Source organism: Amphiura filiformis, chromosome 18 (genome assembly GCF_039555335.1).
Source record: "Amphiura filiformis chromosome 18, Afil_fr2py, whole genome shotgun sequence".
Taxonomy (NCBI): Eukaryota; Metazoa; Echinodermata; class Ophiuroidea; order Amphilepidida; family Amphiuridae; genus Amphiura; species Amphiura filiformis.
Window position 1 is genome coordinate 16941290 of NC_092645.1, and position 16793 is coordinate 16958082.

The following is a 16793-nucleotide window of genomic DNA, read 5'->3' on the forward strand; positions in this document are numbered from 1 at the left end:
GTTATTTCACAAATTAACAATAATAAATGAATGAATAATAAGTAAAGCAACTTCCCTGATAAGTCAGAGTTCAAAGTGTTCAAAAACTGCCAAAACCGTCCCACTATGATTTAGGAATTTGTAATGCCGATGTTGCCTATTTCCATGATAATATTGTCCTCTATTGTCATAGCAATACAATAGAGATGGCTCCTAGTCATATGGGGTTCATCAGTATGCGATATGTATAAACTAATATTATTCCGTCCTGTATATTTTATTAAGTATTAAGATAAAGTATTTAAATACTTCTTATGTACATACATGATGCATATAAAAGCACAAATTTTGCCGTCAAATATTGTATACAGTAACAAAATTGTCTGTGAATATTGTAAGTGAATTGTAATTTTTATTGATACAGAAATCAGTGATATGTACAGTGTATTTCAGCATGTAGGAACCAATGCATAGAAAAGTATTCCGTCCTGTATATTTTTGACCAAAAAAGTATAAGTAATAAAAAAGATATTTCCTTTTTTACGTACGTTCATGATGCATATATAAAAGCATACATTATGCCATAAAATCAATTATTGTGTACAGCAACAAATTTTTCTGTGAATATCACAAATGAACTATATGCCTATGAAAGAATCCTTGCAAATGTTTCAGCATCATAAAGCTTGTAAAATCATGGACACATGAAACTATTATGGTAAATATTTCAATATTATGAAATATAAAACGATTATGGTAACTATTTTAAAGTTATGAGCCGTGTTTTGTGCGTATAAGGGTGTAAATGCAAAATTGATAAACAGTCATGCTGATTGGGTGATCAACATGCAGTCATGACAACAACGCTGTTGACCCATTGGTCATATGTGACCCGCTCTGACGAAACCTGCCATAAGTCGCACTCAGCCATTTAGAGATACAGCAAGGTGTGAAAGGTGTGAAAAACCTTGCTGATTTTGTTTTTTACTTTTTATTATTTTTTGGATTCCTTAATATGTTTACTTTAACCTACCATTGAAAACAAAATATTATTTTACGACTAAAGCACCCAAATCTAGCATTTTCTGAGCCAAACCAAATCCATAAACATGTCATTTTACAACTTTAAAGCCATTTTTCTTGCATTTGCCTTTTCTTTATGTGTCGCTTCCCCCCTTCCTGTTGAAAGACCGTAGAATGAGGACCACATATCCCAGACACATTATTTTGGTATCAAATGAAAGCTGAAGATCCATACTAATGAATGATGACAACAAAACCTCAATTTTCAAAATTAGTGACTTATGTCTGGTTTTGTGGGAGCAGGTCACATATACACTAAGCCAAAAAAGAAACTTATAATATTTCACAAGGTCATATCTTAAAATCCTGTCCATCAAAATTAACCAAAATTACACACAGGATTGCCTCAATACTCTACTCTAAACACATGTTAGTGTGGCCAACTGACACAACCGCAAAATGCACTGATATGGAACAACTTCCTAGACCACATTCGCAGCCCTATTCAGCATCGAAGTGGTTACGTAATTCTCTTGGTTACGGATCACGCTATTTTGGTGTGCCTTCAAGTGCCATATACTTTGTGTGGTGATTGTTTCGATCGTGGTTCATAACTCAAGCGCGTGATCCCGTTGACATAGTAACATTACGTAACTTCGATACTGAATTGGCATCCAGCAAAAGAAATCTGTGAGAATGGCATCTTGAATCACAGGTCACATCCAACAATTTTAACAACATTAAGTTAAAAACATTAAAGAGTGTCAAAACAAACTTAGCAGGATCATCATGTCACATGTCCAAACAAATAATGAAGTCCTTTAGTAACGGGAAGTATGGGGCAATCTTCCCCAGGATATCATCAGGAACTTGATTGGAAGCATGAGCAGGTGCACAGCATGCGTGCAAGCGCACGGTGGACACGGTGGACCGTTACTAAAGGACTTCATTATTTGTTTGGACATGTGACATAATGATCCTGGTAAGTTTGTGATCTGTTTGTATCGGTTGGTAAGTTTGTGACCTGTGATTCAAGGTGCCATTCTCACCGATTTCGTTTGCTAGGTGTCAATAGGGCTGTGAATGTGGTCCACAAAGCTGTTCCATATCAGTGCATTTTGCTATTGTGTCAGTTGGACAACTGCTTGGTTACTGACATGTGTTTAGAGTCGAGTATTGAGGCAATCCTGTGTGTAATTTTGGTTAATTTTGATGGACAGGATTTTAAGATATGACCTTGTGAAAAATTATAAGTTTCTTTTTTGGCTAGTGTATATCGATGTTCACCCCATCAATGACAGAAAGGGCCAATTATTGTCTATACCTCAAATATAAATCAAATGTTTCAGCATCATGTAATGACCTATTTTATGTTAAAATAAAATTATGACTTGTGAAATTAGATTATTTTGTATTTCAGTCTTATCATAATATGTGATGCGATCAGTCGAAACTCGGAAATTTTAAATTTTCAGTTTCTTATAGGATAGTAAAAAGCATTTACAAAGCTGGATTTTGCAAAAAAAAACCCCATTGAAATTGAACAACCGGTTCTACAGATATGAGCAATTAAAGAGTTTCCAAAACAACAGGAAACAAATGGAAATATTTCCTTTGTATGGCTATATCTCAAAATCAATATTTCCGAGTTACGACTGATTTTGCTTGATCGCATCACATTTGTTGATTCCTCTTTCTCCACATACAATATCTATGGACTTAAGGGCAGAGTAATGGGAGAGAACATGGACCTTTTCGAGCTTCATTATTTCTGAATTGTATGTCCAAAGTATATAAAAACATTTTTGGAAAGGAAATGAGTCAAGGAATCCCATGGTGACGTCAGATTTGTTCAAAATTCTCAAGTTTTTGAAAAAAATCAAAACAAATCACTTTTTTTCTTTTTTTTTTTTATGACAACTTAGAAAAAAATCCGTTCGAGATAAAAAAATTCAGTTAGCTTTTCATGAAGAAGAGACATGAACTTAGGGAAGGTTTTTTATTTTTTTGAAATCCGTCTATTTTTTCGAAAAATTCAAAAAAACATGTGAAAAAAGCCATTTTGTCACTCTATTAAGCTAAAATTGCACATAATGGTGTATATTTTTGTTTAAAACAAATATTTTGAAAAAATGAAAAACCTTCCCTAGACTTTGATGTACTCTAAAGGATAGTGCAAAAAGTTTACCCTTTGCTTGCATATTTTTCGAGTCATCTTGTCACAAAAATCGCGCAACATTGTCAAAAGTGAACTCTGAGAAATCGACGTTTTAGTAAAAAAATGTCAAAATTATGCACAAAACATCCTTAAATTTTAAAACGGTAAGACTTTCACACTTGTAAAAACTGTATCTGGTGCATGGTTAGTCTACTGTGTAGACCGTTTTTATTTAATAATCACTGTTATTTGACCTTCCCCCTCTGACCATGGAAGCGCCATCTATGCTGTTCTGAGCCAACAGCTAATCTTCAAGTTGAGGGCTCACTCGGAAAACCGCTGCCCGTCGAGAACCGCACCATCCCGGGAAAAACTTTTTCCGGGTCTCGGCTTGCAGCTTTCGTAGTGAGCCACCAACGTTAAAGATTAATAGCTATGCTGTTGGATCAGAATAGGAAAGATGGCGTTTCCCATGCATAAACAGAGAGGGGACGACAGAAAACAGTGATGCTAAATGAAAGGAGTCTACTACAGTAGACTAGTGCATGGTCTAAATATGCATCTTTTTGCACCAATGAATCTATAATGTCTGCTTTCAGTGCGCCAAAATTCAAAATAATTCAAAAATCTAAGTGGCATTTTGACTGCAAATTTTTGTTTTGTTTACACCACATTTGCTGGCGTTAACAACACACCGAATGCGCCTTGACTGCGTTGGACATACACGCAGAGTTGCGCCGCGACGCGATTCGCGCGCGTAATCACAATATTTCGCATTCGCGCATTTCTGACTCATTATTTCCGCCAATTTACTAAGCTGTCTTGAGCCATGTGACTTTTTAGAGTTGAAAAGAGTGAAATAAATCAAGCAAAAATACGAATAAATATTAGCAAGTTGTATTTTATCAGTTTCAAGTGAAAGAATACATCTTAGTGTTGATAAATATCAAAAAATCTCAAATTCGGTCGTGGACGAATGTGTCTTCCAATACTCTGGCCTTAAAGCAATAATGTACGTTTTTTAAGTGAATTTGGTAAATTTTTCTCTCTATGCACAGGTTTTGCAATCAATAAACACATTTAACTGATGAAATATCATTTGTAACCAAAGATCTCATTAATTATAACTAGTTTTGTTTCATATCCGACCTCCTCCCTCCATGTCTATAACGAAACCAGAGGGTCACAATAAATAAAAAAAATAATTTGACATTTATACAGTACCTTTCACATGTATCAAAGTGCTTTACATTTATTCCACTGTCGTGAGACTACAATGCCCAAGGCATGCTCATACCATTGGGTGGCGCTCAAAGGACAATATTCTAAACAGCTCCCCATTTTACCCCTGGGTAGGGAGAGAGAAGTGAGGTAAAGCACCTTCCCCAAGTGCACAACATGATGGCACTGCCGGGGCTCGAACTTGCAACTATCTGATTGAGAGGCAGAGCTTGTACCACTTCGCCACCATGCCCTAACAATATAACATTGATGTCGATGGAGTCGAGAGACCAATAAATAAATAAATATCGGGCATAAAGCATCAAATTTTATCATTATGTTTGGATCCAATAGTTTCACACATTTTGATCACAGCAGCTGATAGGTCTACCCCATCATGCTTTGCGGTACTATAGAACTACATGTGCCATAAAGAGTGGAGGATGTTTGTCAGAAAAACATGACCTATAAAGTATTGTACAACTGTCCATAGCTTTTGATTTTTATTCGGGTGCGCTGTCGGATATCACATTACCGGTGCAGCCGGTCAATGTGTGAAAACTACAGTACTGGTGCAGCCAGTCAATGTGTGAAAACTACAGTACTGGTACTGGTGCAGCCAGTCAATGTGTGAAAACTACAGTACTGGTGCAGCCAGTCAATGTGTGAAAACTACAGTACTGGTACTGGTGCAGCCAGTCACTGTGAAAACTACAGTACTGGTACTGGTGCAGCCGGTCAATGTGTGAAACTACAGTACTGGTGCAGCCAGTCAATGTGTGAAAACTACGGTGCTGGTGCAGCCAGTCAGTGTGTGAAAACTACAGTACTGGTACTGGTGCAGCCCATATGGAAAAGTAGTCTCTTTTGCTCAAATAAAAGGGGTCCCACAGTTAAGCAATGGGAGAAAATTGTCTTTTTCACTTTCAACTTCAATTATTATAAAGGGAAAGTCTTTTATTTTTGGCTCACTCTTAATTGTCTCATGTATATATTAAACTCTACTTTCCCCGATTTTCAAGGAAATCTGATGAAAGACCTCGTCATGACAGGAGCACTAAACACAAGGTATTCCCAAAATCTCACTCAATTTACTGCGAAATACACTGACATGCACCCCGTATTATTAAAGTAGCGTGCTATAGACGGCCGGTCACGGCTCACTTGATAATAGTCAGTCCGATTGACTTGGCTCACACGATATTTCCTAGAAATACTTTGCCAGATTCTACTCTCTAAAAAGGAATCCGATTGGTTACAAAATGCAGTCGTACAGTAGGAAAAACCATACCCTCTTCCGTACAGCCCTGCTTAGTGTGCTGTGTGGTAATGTATGCATTGTGCATTGACCTCGAACGCTTCTGTACACACCGCGTGCACACACTGGAGTCGAGTATAATTTATTTAAAGAGACTTTCATAGGAAAACTTTTCCATATGGTCACTGTGTGAAAACTACAGTACTGGTACTGGTGCAGCCAGTCAATGTGTGAAAACTACAGTACTGGTACTGGTGCAGCCTGTCACTGTGTGAAAACTACAGTACTGGTACTGGTGCAGCCAGTCACTTGTGTGAAAACTACAGTACTGGTGCAGCCGGTCAACGTGTGAAAACTACAGTACTGGTACTGGTGCAGCCGGTCAATGTGTGAAAACTACAGTACTGGTACTGGTGCAGCCAGTCAATGTGTGAAAACTACAGTACTGGTACTGGTGCAGCCGGTCAATGTGTGAAAACTACAGTACTGGTACTGGTGCAGCCAGTCACTTGTGTGAAAACTACAGTACTGGTACTGGTGCAGCCAGTCACTTGTGTGAAAACTACAGTACTGGTGCAGCCGGTCAATGTGTGAAAACTACAGTACTGGTACTGGTGCAGCCGGTCAATGTGTGAAAACTACAGTACTGGTGCAGCCAGTCAATGTGTGAAAACTGTAGTTTTCACACATTGACCGGCTGCACCGGTAATGTGATATCCGACCGCGCACCCGAATAAAAATCAATTGTTATGGAATTCCACTTACTTATAGCTTTCAAAAAATGTATTCTTATGTATTATTTGTATGTACTTGCTGTAGAGTAAGCATATAGACTGCAATGCATGATGGGTTACTCCCCTCAGCTGCTGTGCACTTGGATTCACCAAAACATAATAATGGTTTCAATAGGATTTGAACCGTTCACCTGAAAATCAAAATCCGTACAAAAGACATACAGATGAAAAAATGATAGTCTCCACCTATGGTGAGACAAAAAAGTGGATATAGTGTGGGTTCACATTTAAGAGTTTGTTTCCAAAAGGCGCTAAATCCAAAGGCTGCTTTATGTAAAATTCAATTGTAGATATTCCTAAGAGTAGCAGTAACCTTGCCAATCTAATAACATTGGACCACTAGAATTGTTATAACAATTCTTTGGATATCTTAAAAAAATAATTGCAAATCTCTTTAACCTCCTACGTGCGAAGACAAAAACAATAAATAAATATAAAAGAAATTTTTTTTTGTTCCAAAAGGAGCTAAATCCAAGGCAGCCATTTCAAAACATTGCATTGGAGAATTTTTAGGGGCCAAAATGATTTTGAAAATAGTAAGAAAATAAGCTAGAGTTACAAACATATCTATTCCAATCGTTAAATGTCATTTAAACTTTAAAATGTTAAAATATACCATAAAAATGTGACACAAGGCAGCTATTGGATTTAGCACCTTTTGGAAACAAACATATATACAAAGATTAGAAAGAGGCAACAATAAAACAATTAAACCACATTTTTCTTTCAATTTGTATTTTATTTGAGACATTTTACAAAATACAAGAATATACAGAAAGCTTTTGTTTATATTAAGGGTTAGGGGCTTGATGACATGGGCTATATATCCACTTGAAATCTACAATACCACTGTGGAAGATTGAACAATTTAAGTCTTCCATGGAGGGAGTATAGTTTTTCAAATGGAATTGGCTATGGTTAATCATTTTGAAACCCACACTTTTTATGCTAAAGTTGCCAAATAGGAGGTTATTTGGTCCGAAACCCCCATACAGGTTATTAGGGCTGATTATCAAAATATTGGGGCATTCATCCCCCGATCTACACCTATCTCAGTTTCATTATTTGCCGACTTCGGCCTGATTGGATCAGATCTGGTCACATATTAGACCTGCATTGATCATTCTGTTTGTTTGTTTTTTTGTCAGGGATAATTATTTGATCATAAAGGCAAGCTATATATTATAGAATTCTTAGTTCTTTGGTCAATTTTATCACACACAAAATATAATGATGTTCAGGATATTTTTGCCCTATTGTAGACATTTCCCCTAATGTCTTATATTGAAAAGGTGGAAGCCCAACAGGGGGTATGCATTCCACATGATAGGGAGTATATGATGTAGGGCTCAAAGGCAAGATATTACAATTCTTTGGTCAATATGTGACTCCTCGCCACAACTGAGCCCGGATGTCGCCAGTGCCACTATTGAGATATGCTCCATCGAACTTAACAATAAACAATAGGAAAGAAAGGATTTATTGACTGTTTTATTGATTTTTCACTACTTAAATGTCAAGTACTATAGACATGATATACATCATTTTAAAGCTAATTTCAAGCAAAATAATTTGGTTGAATATCTCAAAAATGATGATTGGCGACATCCGGGCTCAGTTGTGGCGAGGAGTCACATATTATTACACACACAAAAATATTATAATGTTCAGGACATTCTTGTCGTAAAGTAGACATTCTCCCTAATGTCTTATTTTGAAAAGGTGGAAGCCCAACAGAGGGTATGCATCCCACATGATAGGGAGTATATAATGTAGGGCTCAAAGGCAAGATATTACAATTCTTTGGTCAATTTTATTACACACAAAAAATATTATAATGTTCAGGACATTCTTGTCATAAGGGACGCACTTTCATTAGACTTCAAGGGTGGGGTTAGGAAGTTTTGAAGAAAAAAAACTTCCCCCCACTCCATGAGCAAAAAGAAACTTTCCCCACCAACACTAAAAAACCCGAAAAACCTTCCCCACCTAACTGTGTATAAATGCATGAAATTAAAAAAAAACTTAGGCGGTGCAATTTGTTCCCCGACCCCAACTTCCTAACCCCCTTGAAGTCTAATGGTGCATCCCTAAAGTAGACATTAGCCCTAATGTCTCCTTTTGAAAAGGTGGAAGCCCAACAGGGGGTATGCATCCCACATGATGGGGAGTATATAATGTAGGGCTCAAAGGCAAGATATTACAATTCTTTGTTCTTTGGTCAATTTTATCACACACACAAAATAATAATGTTCAAGTACATTTGATCAATTAGTCTGTTACTGCAAGTTGAAAAGATGGAAAAAATAGCATACATTAACCAGAAAACATAAATTTTAAAATGTTTTTAAAACATAAAACTTGTTATGAATGTGTTTTGATTTCGTCAAAATATTTATATAACATTTAAATGTCAGGTTTTAGAAAGGTCATGAAATGTTTTTAAAATGTTTCATATGAAACAACATTTTAAAACTGTTGTCAAAATGTCATTATAAAATACTTTTTGCCAAACATTTTTGCAAAATATTTTGTTAACACTCCCAAATAACATTATGATAGAAAGTTTTGCAGCAGGTTTTTAACCCTATTCTATTACCACTCAAATATACCACTTTTGTGGAGGTAATAGAATAGGGTTAAAAAGTATTTTTATTAAAACGTTTTATACCTTTTATATAACCTGGCATTTAAACATTTTCTTTCAACCGTTTTTTGTTTGCTGGGAACCAGGCCCATAGCTAGGATTCCATTTGAGGGCAGAGGGGCTTCTAAAATAGCCCCCCCTATCATCAATAAAGTAGTTTGATAATACTGGATAAAACTTGATCACATAGGCAAGATATTACAATTATTTGGTCCTTTTATCACACACAGAAAATATTTCAGTATTTTCATGTACATTTGATCATTTAGCTTCAGGCAAGCTGTAAAAATAACATACATGACCAGGCCTGTAACCATATATTATGGGAGGGGGGGGGGTGAGGTGTTCTAAAATGTGGACAATTTTTGGAAGTCCCTCACTTCAAAAAAATTAATTTTGGGGGTCTGTTTCGGGCATTTCACTCAGGAAAGTGAAGCCTATATGCAAATTTTTCTTTTTCTTCAAATTTTGTTCTTTTTAAGCACATTTTTACATAAAAAGTAGACCTTTTGGTGAATGAGGGGAGGTGTGTTTGGCTACAGGCCTGTACATTATGTACTCCTATGAACCATACACAAATTAAGTCATAGTAAATATCTCAGTTTAAAAATATATGTGTACAAAAATACTACAAGTGTATAAAGTGGCTAGTCTCCTCAGCCACCAGCTTGCTTTTGCTTGCTCTCCACACAAACAGTCTGCTGATTGTTACAAATAACGCCGCTTCTGAATGGCTATGAGCACCTTACAGAAACAAACATATCCAGGAAATCGCACATCTGAGTTTGACTCCATGTGACGTTGATCACGACTCATGAATATTTAGTAGCCGATTAACGGTCATCAACCTATTGGCCGGCAGCATTGTCTTTCGGCCTATACACGTTCAATTTGATTGATCAATATCAAAGACCCTGGATACAAGAGTGGATACAAAATCTACCATCGTGCACTGCACACACGAACATCAATAGCGATTTTATTGTCCAACTGTCAATAAAATCAAACTAGATTAGATCTTTTCAATAATATTGAAGATTAATATTATTTTGTATCCAGTCCTGCATCTAGGGTCCCCAATATTAATCAATCAAATTGGATGCATTACATTTGATGATGTATGGGAAAGATTTTAGCCAATCAAAGAGGGGCTCATTTGTTATCATTGGCAGACTGTTTGTGTGGTATTAGCAGAATCAAACTGCCAGCGGTGGAGACTAATAAAGTGGCAAGATACAGGTGAAATACAATTTTCATTTGAGAAATTCAACTAATCTTTACCATTAATTCTTAGTCAGTGGGAGTGGTCTATTTCGTAGACACATAATCTGATTGGACAATCGCATGATTTTGGGTGTTGTCTATCAGGCTGTAGATGACCCCACATCATCATGAGTGTTGATAACACGTTACAAGCTGATAGAGGTGCACATATGCGCTGGGATCCACGACTCAAAATATTGGACCTGCCTGTCGTCTATCACACGGTAGAGGATAGTAAAAACAAAAATTCCTATCGTTTATTTTCGAAATAGGTCCCTCTCTGAACATAGTTCAGGCAAGACAAAGATGGAATGCTGTATAATATTTTGGGAGCGATGTCCCCAGATTTCTAGAAGGCACAAAAGATGTTGTCATATAAATTTGAATTCGGCTATTCCAGTTAATAGCCACACATCCCCATTGAACACAAGATTTCAAATGGAGTCACCCATTCAGGTAACCCCATTTGAAATTCACACTCCCTATGTGGGATATTAAGGTCAAGTTTTCCATAGGGGTTGTATGGATTTCAAAATGGAATAGTGCTTTATAACTGGCAAACAACTGACATCACAGCAGCACAAATATATTAATAACATTGCACAAAACACAATATATTATATTACAAAATACTTAAACCCATGGGCACTAACTATTGCCTTTATTACAGAGCCTCTGATTGGTTAATTACATGATATAATCATATGAATAACCAATCACAATAAGGCTTTTAGATCTCTCAGCAATTTCAACCTTATCCCCCTTCAGCCAGCCCTATTGACTTGTGGGAGGGGGAATGTAACACAAATGACCAAACAGGTATGCTCCTCCGGAAAGACATCACTTTTTGGATTCTGCAGCTCCGAAAGACCCCTAAATTTGACTAAAATAGAGCTCCAAAAGACTCTTATTTGGTTAATGTCAGCTCTAAAAGAACCCCTAAGTTGCTCATTCCTCACATTTCTGATTTTGCAGGCAATTTTCAACCAGAAAGCCAAGAAAGACCCCTGATTTTGACTGTCTGCAGCTCAAAAGACCCCCCCCTTTTGAGTTGTTTACAGCTCCAAAAGACCCCCTTTTACCGGTACGCCATCAGCTCCCAAAGACCCATTACTACCTCATAATTCCGGGGAGCATCAGCATACCCACCAAAAATGTATGATGACCATATCTCTGATTGGCTCAATAAATGATATACCCCTCTTTGTAAGCATTCAAAATTGTTATAAGAAGTCATTGATTTGCCAGTGCCCATGGGGTAAAAATTAGAATTTCTAACATTAAACCAACTTTGGCTTTATACTGTAGTGTGTTATGCTCCAGTGTCAGCCATCTTAACGCCTTCATCTTCGGGTGGTTTCGGGGGTGGTTTTGGCCGCATTCTTCGCGCATCTTTCTTCTTTGATGGCAATCTCCTCTCATACGTATCACGCTGCCAATGTACATAATAAGAAAACACCCACGGACGAGTCATTCCTTGTGTTTGTCGTACGCCGTTTAAGTGCATACGACGTTCTCGATTCTTGTCGCGAATTTTTAGTAGGTATTGACGGCGGGATTCTATTTTTCTGCGCACTCTATCTCTGGCTTTCTCTTCAAGTACTTTGAGCTGTTAGAAAAAAAGGAAAAGAAAACGTTAAAGCTAGTGTCTAGATTCCTTGCAGTCTCTGTAAAAGACAGGGTCTATCTGAATTTCGTTTTTTAAACATGTTTACATATGCCTAATTAGCTTAATAAAAAACCTAAATAGAGATTCGATTTGGGATATTTCTCCACTTTACCATTTCGTTCCACAGCAGCTGAAAGGAGTATCCCATCATGCATTGCAGTATATCTGCATGCTCCATAGCTAATGTATACAAAATATAAACAAGAGCCGCTTAGATATTGAGAGCTATTGATAGATTCACAATACTCTAGGGGTGATATTTTTTCAAACAAAAGTCTAAGCTCCCCTGATTTAAGCAAGTAATTGAAAGTTTAAGTGAGGGATTTTGTGTACATTTTCTATGGCATATTCAGTTCTATTATGGTACTGCAAAGCTTAATGGGATACACCCTTCAGCTGCTGTGATTTCCTTCAAACATAATTTATATTAGAAGTGTGAAGAAAATATTTAAAACTCTCAAGTTTCAGGATGTCCAAAATTCTGAAAGAAAGGTGTTTCCAAAATTAGGGTTGGTATTCTTTTGTACAATAAAAATTGTTTCCAGATTTTCAAGAATAGGGTTGCTTGGGTGGGGACAAGCAAACTATATAATCAAAGACAGAATTGAAAAGACTAGTTTGCATTAGACGTCATCTGTCAATCAAACTTGTGCACCATTTGTTTATGAGTGTTGTGATGAGTTTCTGAATGCGGTGGTAAAACAGTGTGCCTTATGGTTAATTGTGCATGTTGCTTAACACAAAGACCTGCAAATCCTATCAAATCATACAAACCATCTCAAAAGTTAGGTCTTAATAATAGTAATTATAAATAGAGAGGGCGGCCTATCTGCTGTGCCCTAGCAGGACATCAGTCAATATGAAACATGTCGTGGTGCACGCTGGTTCGAATCCGAACGGTTCTGATTTTTTCTCTCCTGTATTATAATGCCAGTTTGTCTGAGCTCCATTTCCTTATTGTTTTAATAATAGTGCACTTTTTAGGGACCATATCAACAATGCCTAGAAAAGTAGCTTTTTGCCTTGTAAATGTACAAAAATTTTACGCAATTTTCTGTGATTCCTTTTCTCCGATCTCCACCAGATGAATGAACCTTCTTTTTACACACTATAAACCAATCAAGGGTCGTCGGGGGAGTTTGATTGACAGTGATATCAGACTCAAACTAGTATCTTTAATTATGTCTCAGATTAAATTTTTTGGGCCTTTATAACGCCATGAGAACTACCTGCCGATTGGCCAAAAAGAAGTTTTCATTATCGATTGGACCGATCAGCAACATTGTTAGAATAATTTCACCACGCAAAAAAATTGGGTGAATTATTTGCAAAGTTCCATTCTGATTGGTGATTAAAGTGAAGATATCACGTAATTGACCAATCAGAGGCAATGTTAGATCGGCAGGTAGTGCTCGGGGAGTTAATTAATGAATGAATAATCTACTTTACCTCAGCCATTCTTTCCATTTCTTCCTTCATTCTCTTTTCTTCCTCCAGTTCTTGTTGTCTTTTTCTTTCTTCCTCTTCAGCTTGCTTTTTAAGTTCTTCTTGCCTGATGATGAAACAAAATATGAAGTAGAATACAATTGTCCATTTATGGGGCACTACCAGCTATTCATAACCTCATTAATATATACGCGATACATGCGATCCAATCATTTATATTTATTTGGCAAAACGCAAAAGCTGAACGCAGTCACTAATAAACAACAGTTGACCTCCGCGCTGTCAACGTAAATATTAGTAACCTCCGTGCGCGCGTCGAACAAATTGTGTGAGCGCTGGGCGCCATATATGGATTGGGCGCTACCATATTTGCACAGATTGTGATACGCACTTCTGTTATTGGTCGTCCTGTTTTAGCCTGGTCGATTTTTGAAAAGGCAAAACGTAAAAAATGTTAATTTTTGAGGAAAATTGTGTGATATTTTGTGAAGTGAAGAGATGAAAGTGACAGTTATGAATGAGGTTAATAACTTTGCATAGGTAATATGTCGGCCATTGTGAAAAATCTAAACATTTTGCCTTTGGACCTCGGAATATTCTGGATTTTCCTTGGTTCCAAAGGAAAAATGTTTAGATTTTTCACAATACCCTCCAAATCACCGATGCACAGTTATTAACCTTTAATCAGCCTATAAGAACTATTTTCATGGTACAGTCAGAGACATGGTAAGAATAGTCAGTTTGGTTGAAAACTGTTGAATGGGATTAAGTCCATTTATGGGGCACAACTGGCTATTCATAACCTCATGAATAAATGCAATACATGCAATCCAATCATTTTTATTTATTTGCCAAAACGCAAACACAGTTACTAATATTCAAAGGTGGAACTCTGCGCTAACAGCGTAAATATTAGTAACCTCCACACACGCTATGTTGTGCGTTGAACAAACTGTGCCGCCGGATTTGGATTGCGCGCTACTGTATTTGGACAGATTGTGATTCGCACTTCTGTTATTGGTCGTCCTGTTTTAGCCTGTTTGATTTTTGGAAAAGTAAAAGTTGTTTATTTTTACAATTCTTTGAGGGAAATTAATTTTGTGTTATTTTGTAAAATGAAGAGATGAAAGTGATGATTAGATGAATGAGGTTAATAACTTTGCATCAGTAGTATGTCGCGCATTGTGAAAAATTTAAAACATTTTGCTTTGGACCTAGGGATATTCCTCGGTTCCAAAAGCAAAATGTTTAGGTTTTTCACAATGCCCTCCAAATAACCGATTTTGATTGGTTGCTCAGATGATCATGTAATTAACAAATTAGAGGCAATTTGTAGAGGGATTATCAGGGGTCAGTTGTCAAGGGCAGGCGGCATAGGACACGCAATTCGGACGTACGAGGCTGGCGAAGATACAGGGCTGACAGCCCCATTCACAATACACGGTTAGCGATTATAAATGGACAATTAACATACTTGCAGTGGGGTACTTTGCAGAACCCCAACGGTTTTAGAGTAAGATAATTTTGCTTTGACACCACATAACAAATTTAGAATTGTTTGTGAAGATTTCATGATTATGTGTTAATCCAATGGCGACGTCAAAAATAGCGATATCGCATCCACCATCATCTGGTCAAGGGAACAAAGATAAGCATTTTCCGGGTGTGAATCATTTTAGCCCAGCATAAAATTTATATATTTTAGAGACACTTCAAAGCCAATTACACACAGAGCACACACAAATTTTCAATATAGACATAATTATAGTCTATAATACAGATCAATTAATTTTGGTCTTAAAAGGCCGAAAGGAAGGGGCTCACTGCAATTTTGGTAACAATTCTGCCCTGTAGACTGAACTTGCTGAGGTAAGCTGCCGCTCGAATTCTTACTTTCACCAGAAAATATTGCCATATCACGCCAATCCTAAAGGAACTGCATTGGCTTCCTGTCACACAAAGAATTGTTTTTAAACTTATGTTGATTGTATATAAATGTATTAATGATATTGCTCCGTTATATTTATCTGAACTCCTTTTACATTATGTTCCCACCCGTGCTTCCGATCGGGAAACATGCAACTTCTTCAAGAAAGAAAATCCAACCGCACATGGGGTGACAGATCATTTGCAATCGCAGCTCCACGTCTATGGAATGAACTCCCATTTATATCAGAACTGCTAAAAATGTAACTGTGTTTAAAAAGTTGTTAAAAACTCATCTTATGTCAGAGACATTCTGTAATTCTTAAGTTATGTTTCTTAATTTAGTTCCAGTTTTCTTTGTCTTGTTAGTTTTTGTTTGTTTGTTTTTGTTTTAGTGCATTGAGCGCTCTTAATTGAGTGGATATGTGCCTTGTCGCTATTATTATTATTATTATATTAAGATCCATCTCTTAGCTTCTATTTCTTGCCTTTCCTTAATTAGATGCTGCATAGCTCACTGCACCCCACACTACCCTCCCCAACATGCCTGTCCGGGAGTTAAATGCAGCCCAACTCTTAACCTGTCTTCTGCTCTTCTCATGTTCTGCCATAGCTTCTTGTCTCTTAGCTTCTGCTTCTTGCCTCTCCTAATTAGATGTTGCTTTGCTGACTGCACTACACCACCCCTCCCACACACCTGCCTGGGAGTTAAATCCCACCCAACTCTTACCTTAACCTGTCTTCTGCTTCTCTCATTATCTCTTGCTCTGCCATAGCTTCTCGTCTTTTAGCTTCGGCTTCTTGCCTCTCCTTAATAAGACGCTGCATAGCTTCTTCTTCAGCCTACAAGGAGAACAAAATAACGTAGTAACAGAAGCCTAATATGGTACTGAGTAGTGTTATTTCAATGCATTGGAATAGGAATTAATATAATTGAATTTGATTTTGGCAATTTTTCATTCCAATTCAAACCAAAATGTTTGTTTTTTTCATTTCAATTCAATGCATTGAATCGAAATGTTTTTATTCTTTCATCTCAATTCAATGCATTGAATCAAAATGGTTTTTTTGTTCATTTCAATTCAATTCGTTGAAATTCTGCCATTTCACCTGTATTGTCAGTGTATCAGTTACAATAAACTTTCTCCCTGAACTGCTGTGTTGGCAATAGGAATTTAATTTGAATTTGAATTGAATTCAAATGCTGTTAATTGGAATTGAAATCAGTTAGTAGTAATTCTCAATGCATTGAATTGGAATTGAATCAAAATTATTTAAACCTATGAAGAATTGAATTGAAATTGCATCAAAATGATTTTATAAAATAAGAATTGAATCTGAATTGAATTGAAATTCATTTTCTGATTTGAAATAACAATAGAACTGAGGAAGCCTAAGGCCCTGTATCC

The 16793-nt window shown here is 36.8% G+C and overlaps 1 protein-coding gene across 1 annotated transcript in view; it reads right to left on the reverse strand.

The window, feature by feature from the left end:
• Positions 1 to 8413: 8413 nt before the first annotated feature.
• The window catches only part of LOC140139593 (uncharacterized), a 47019-nt gene continuing 38639 nt past the window's right edge, over positions 8414 to 16793 (reverse strand). The window contains exons 17-19 of the mRNA XM_072161298.1: positions 16115 to 16227; positions 13462 to 13564; positions 8414 to 11952 (exon numbers count right to left, since the gene is read on the reverse strand). Of these exons, the coding sequence (XP_072017399.1) occupies positions 11656 to 11952; positions 13462 to 13564; positions 16115 to 16227 (513 nt within the window). The 3' untranslated portion in view covers positions 8414 to 11655. The remainder of the gene's footprint in view (positions 11953 to 13461; positions 13565 to 16114; positions 16228 to 16793) is intronic.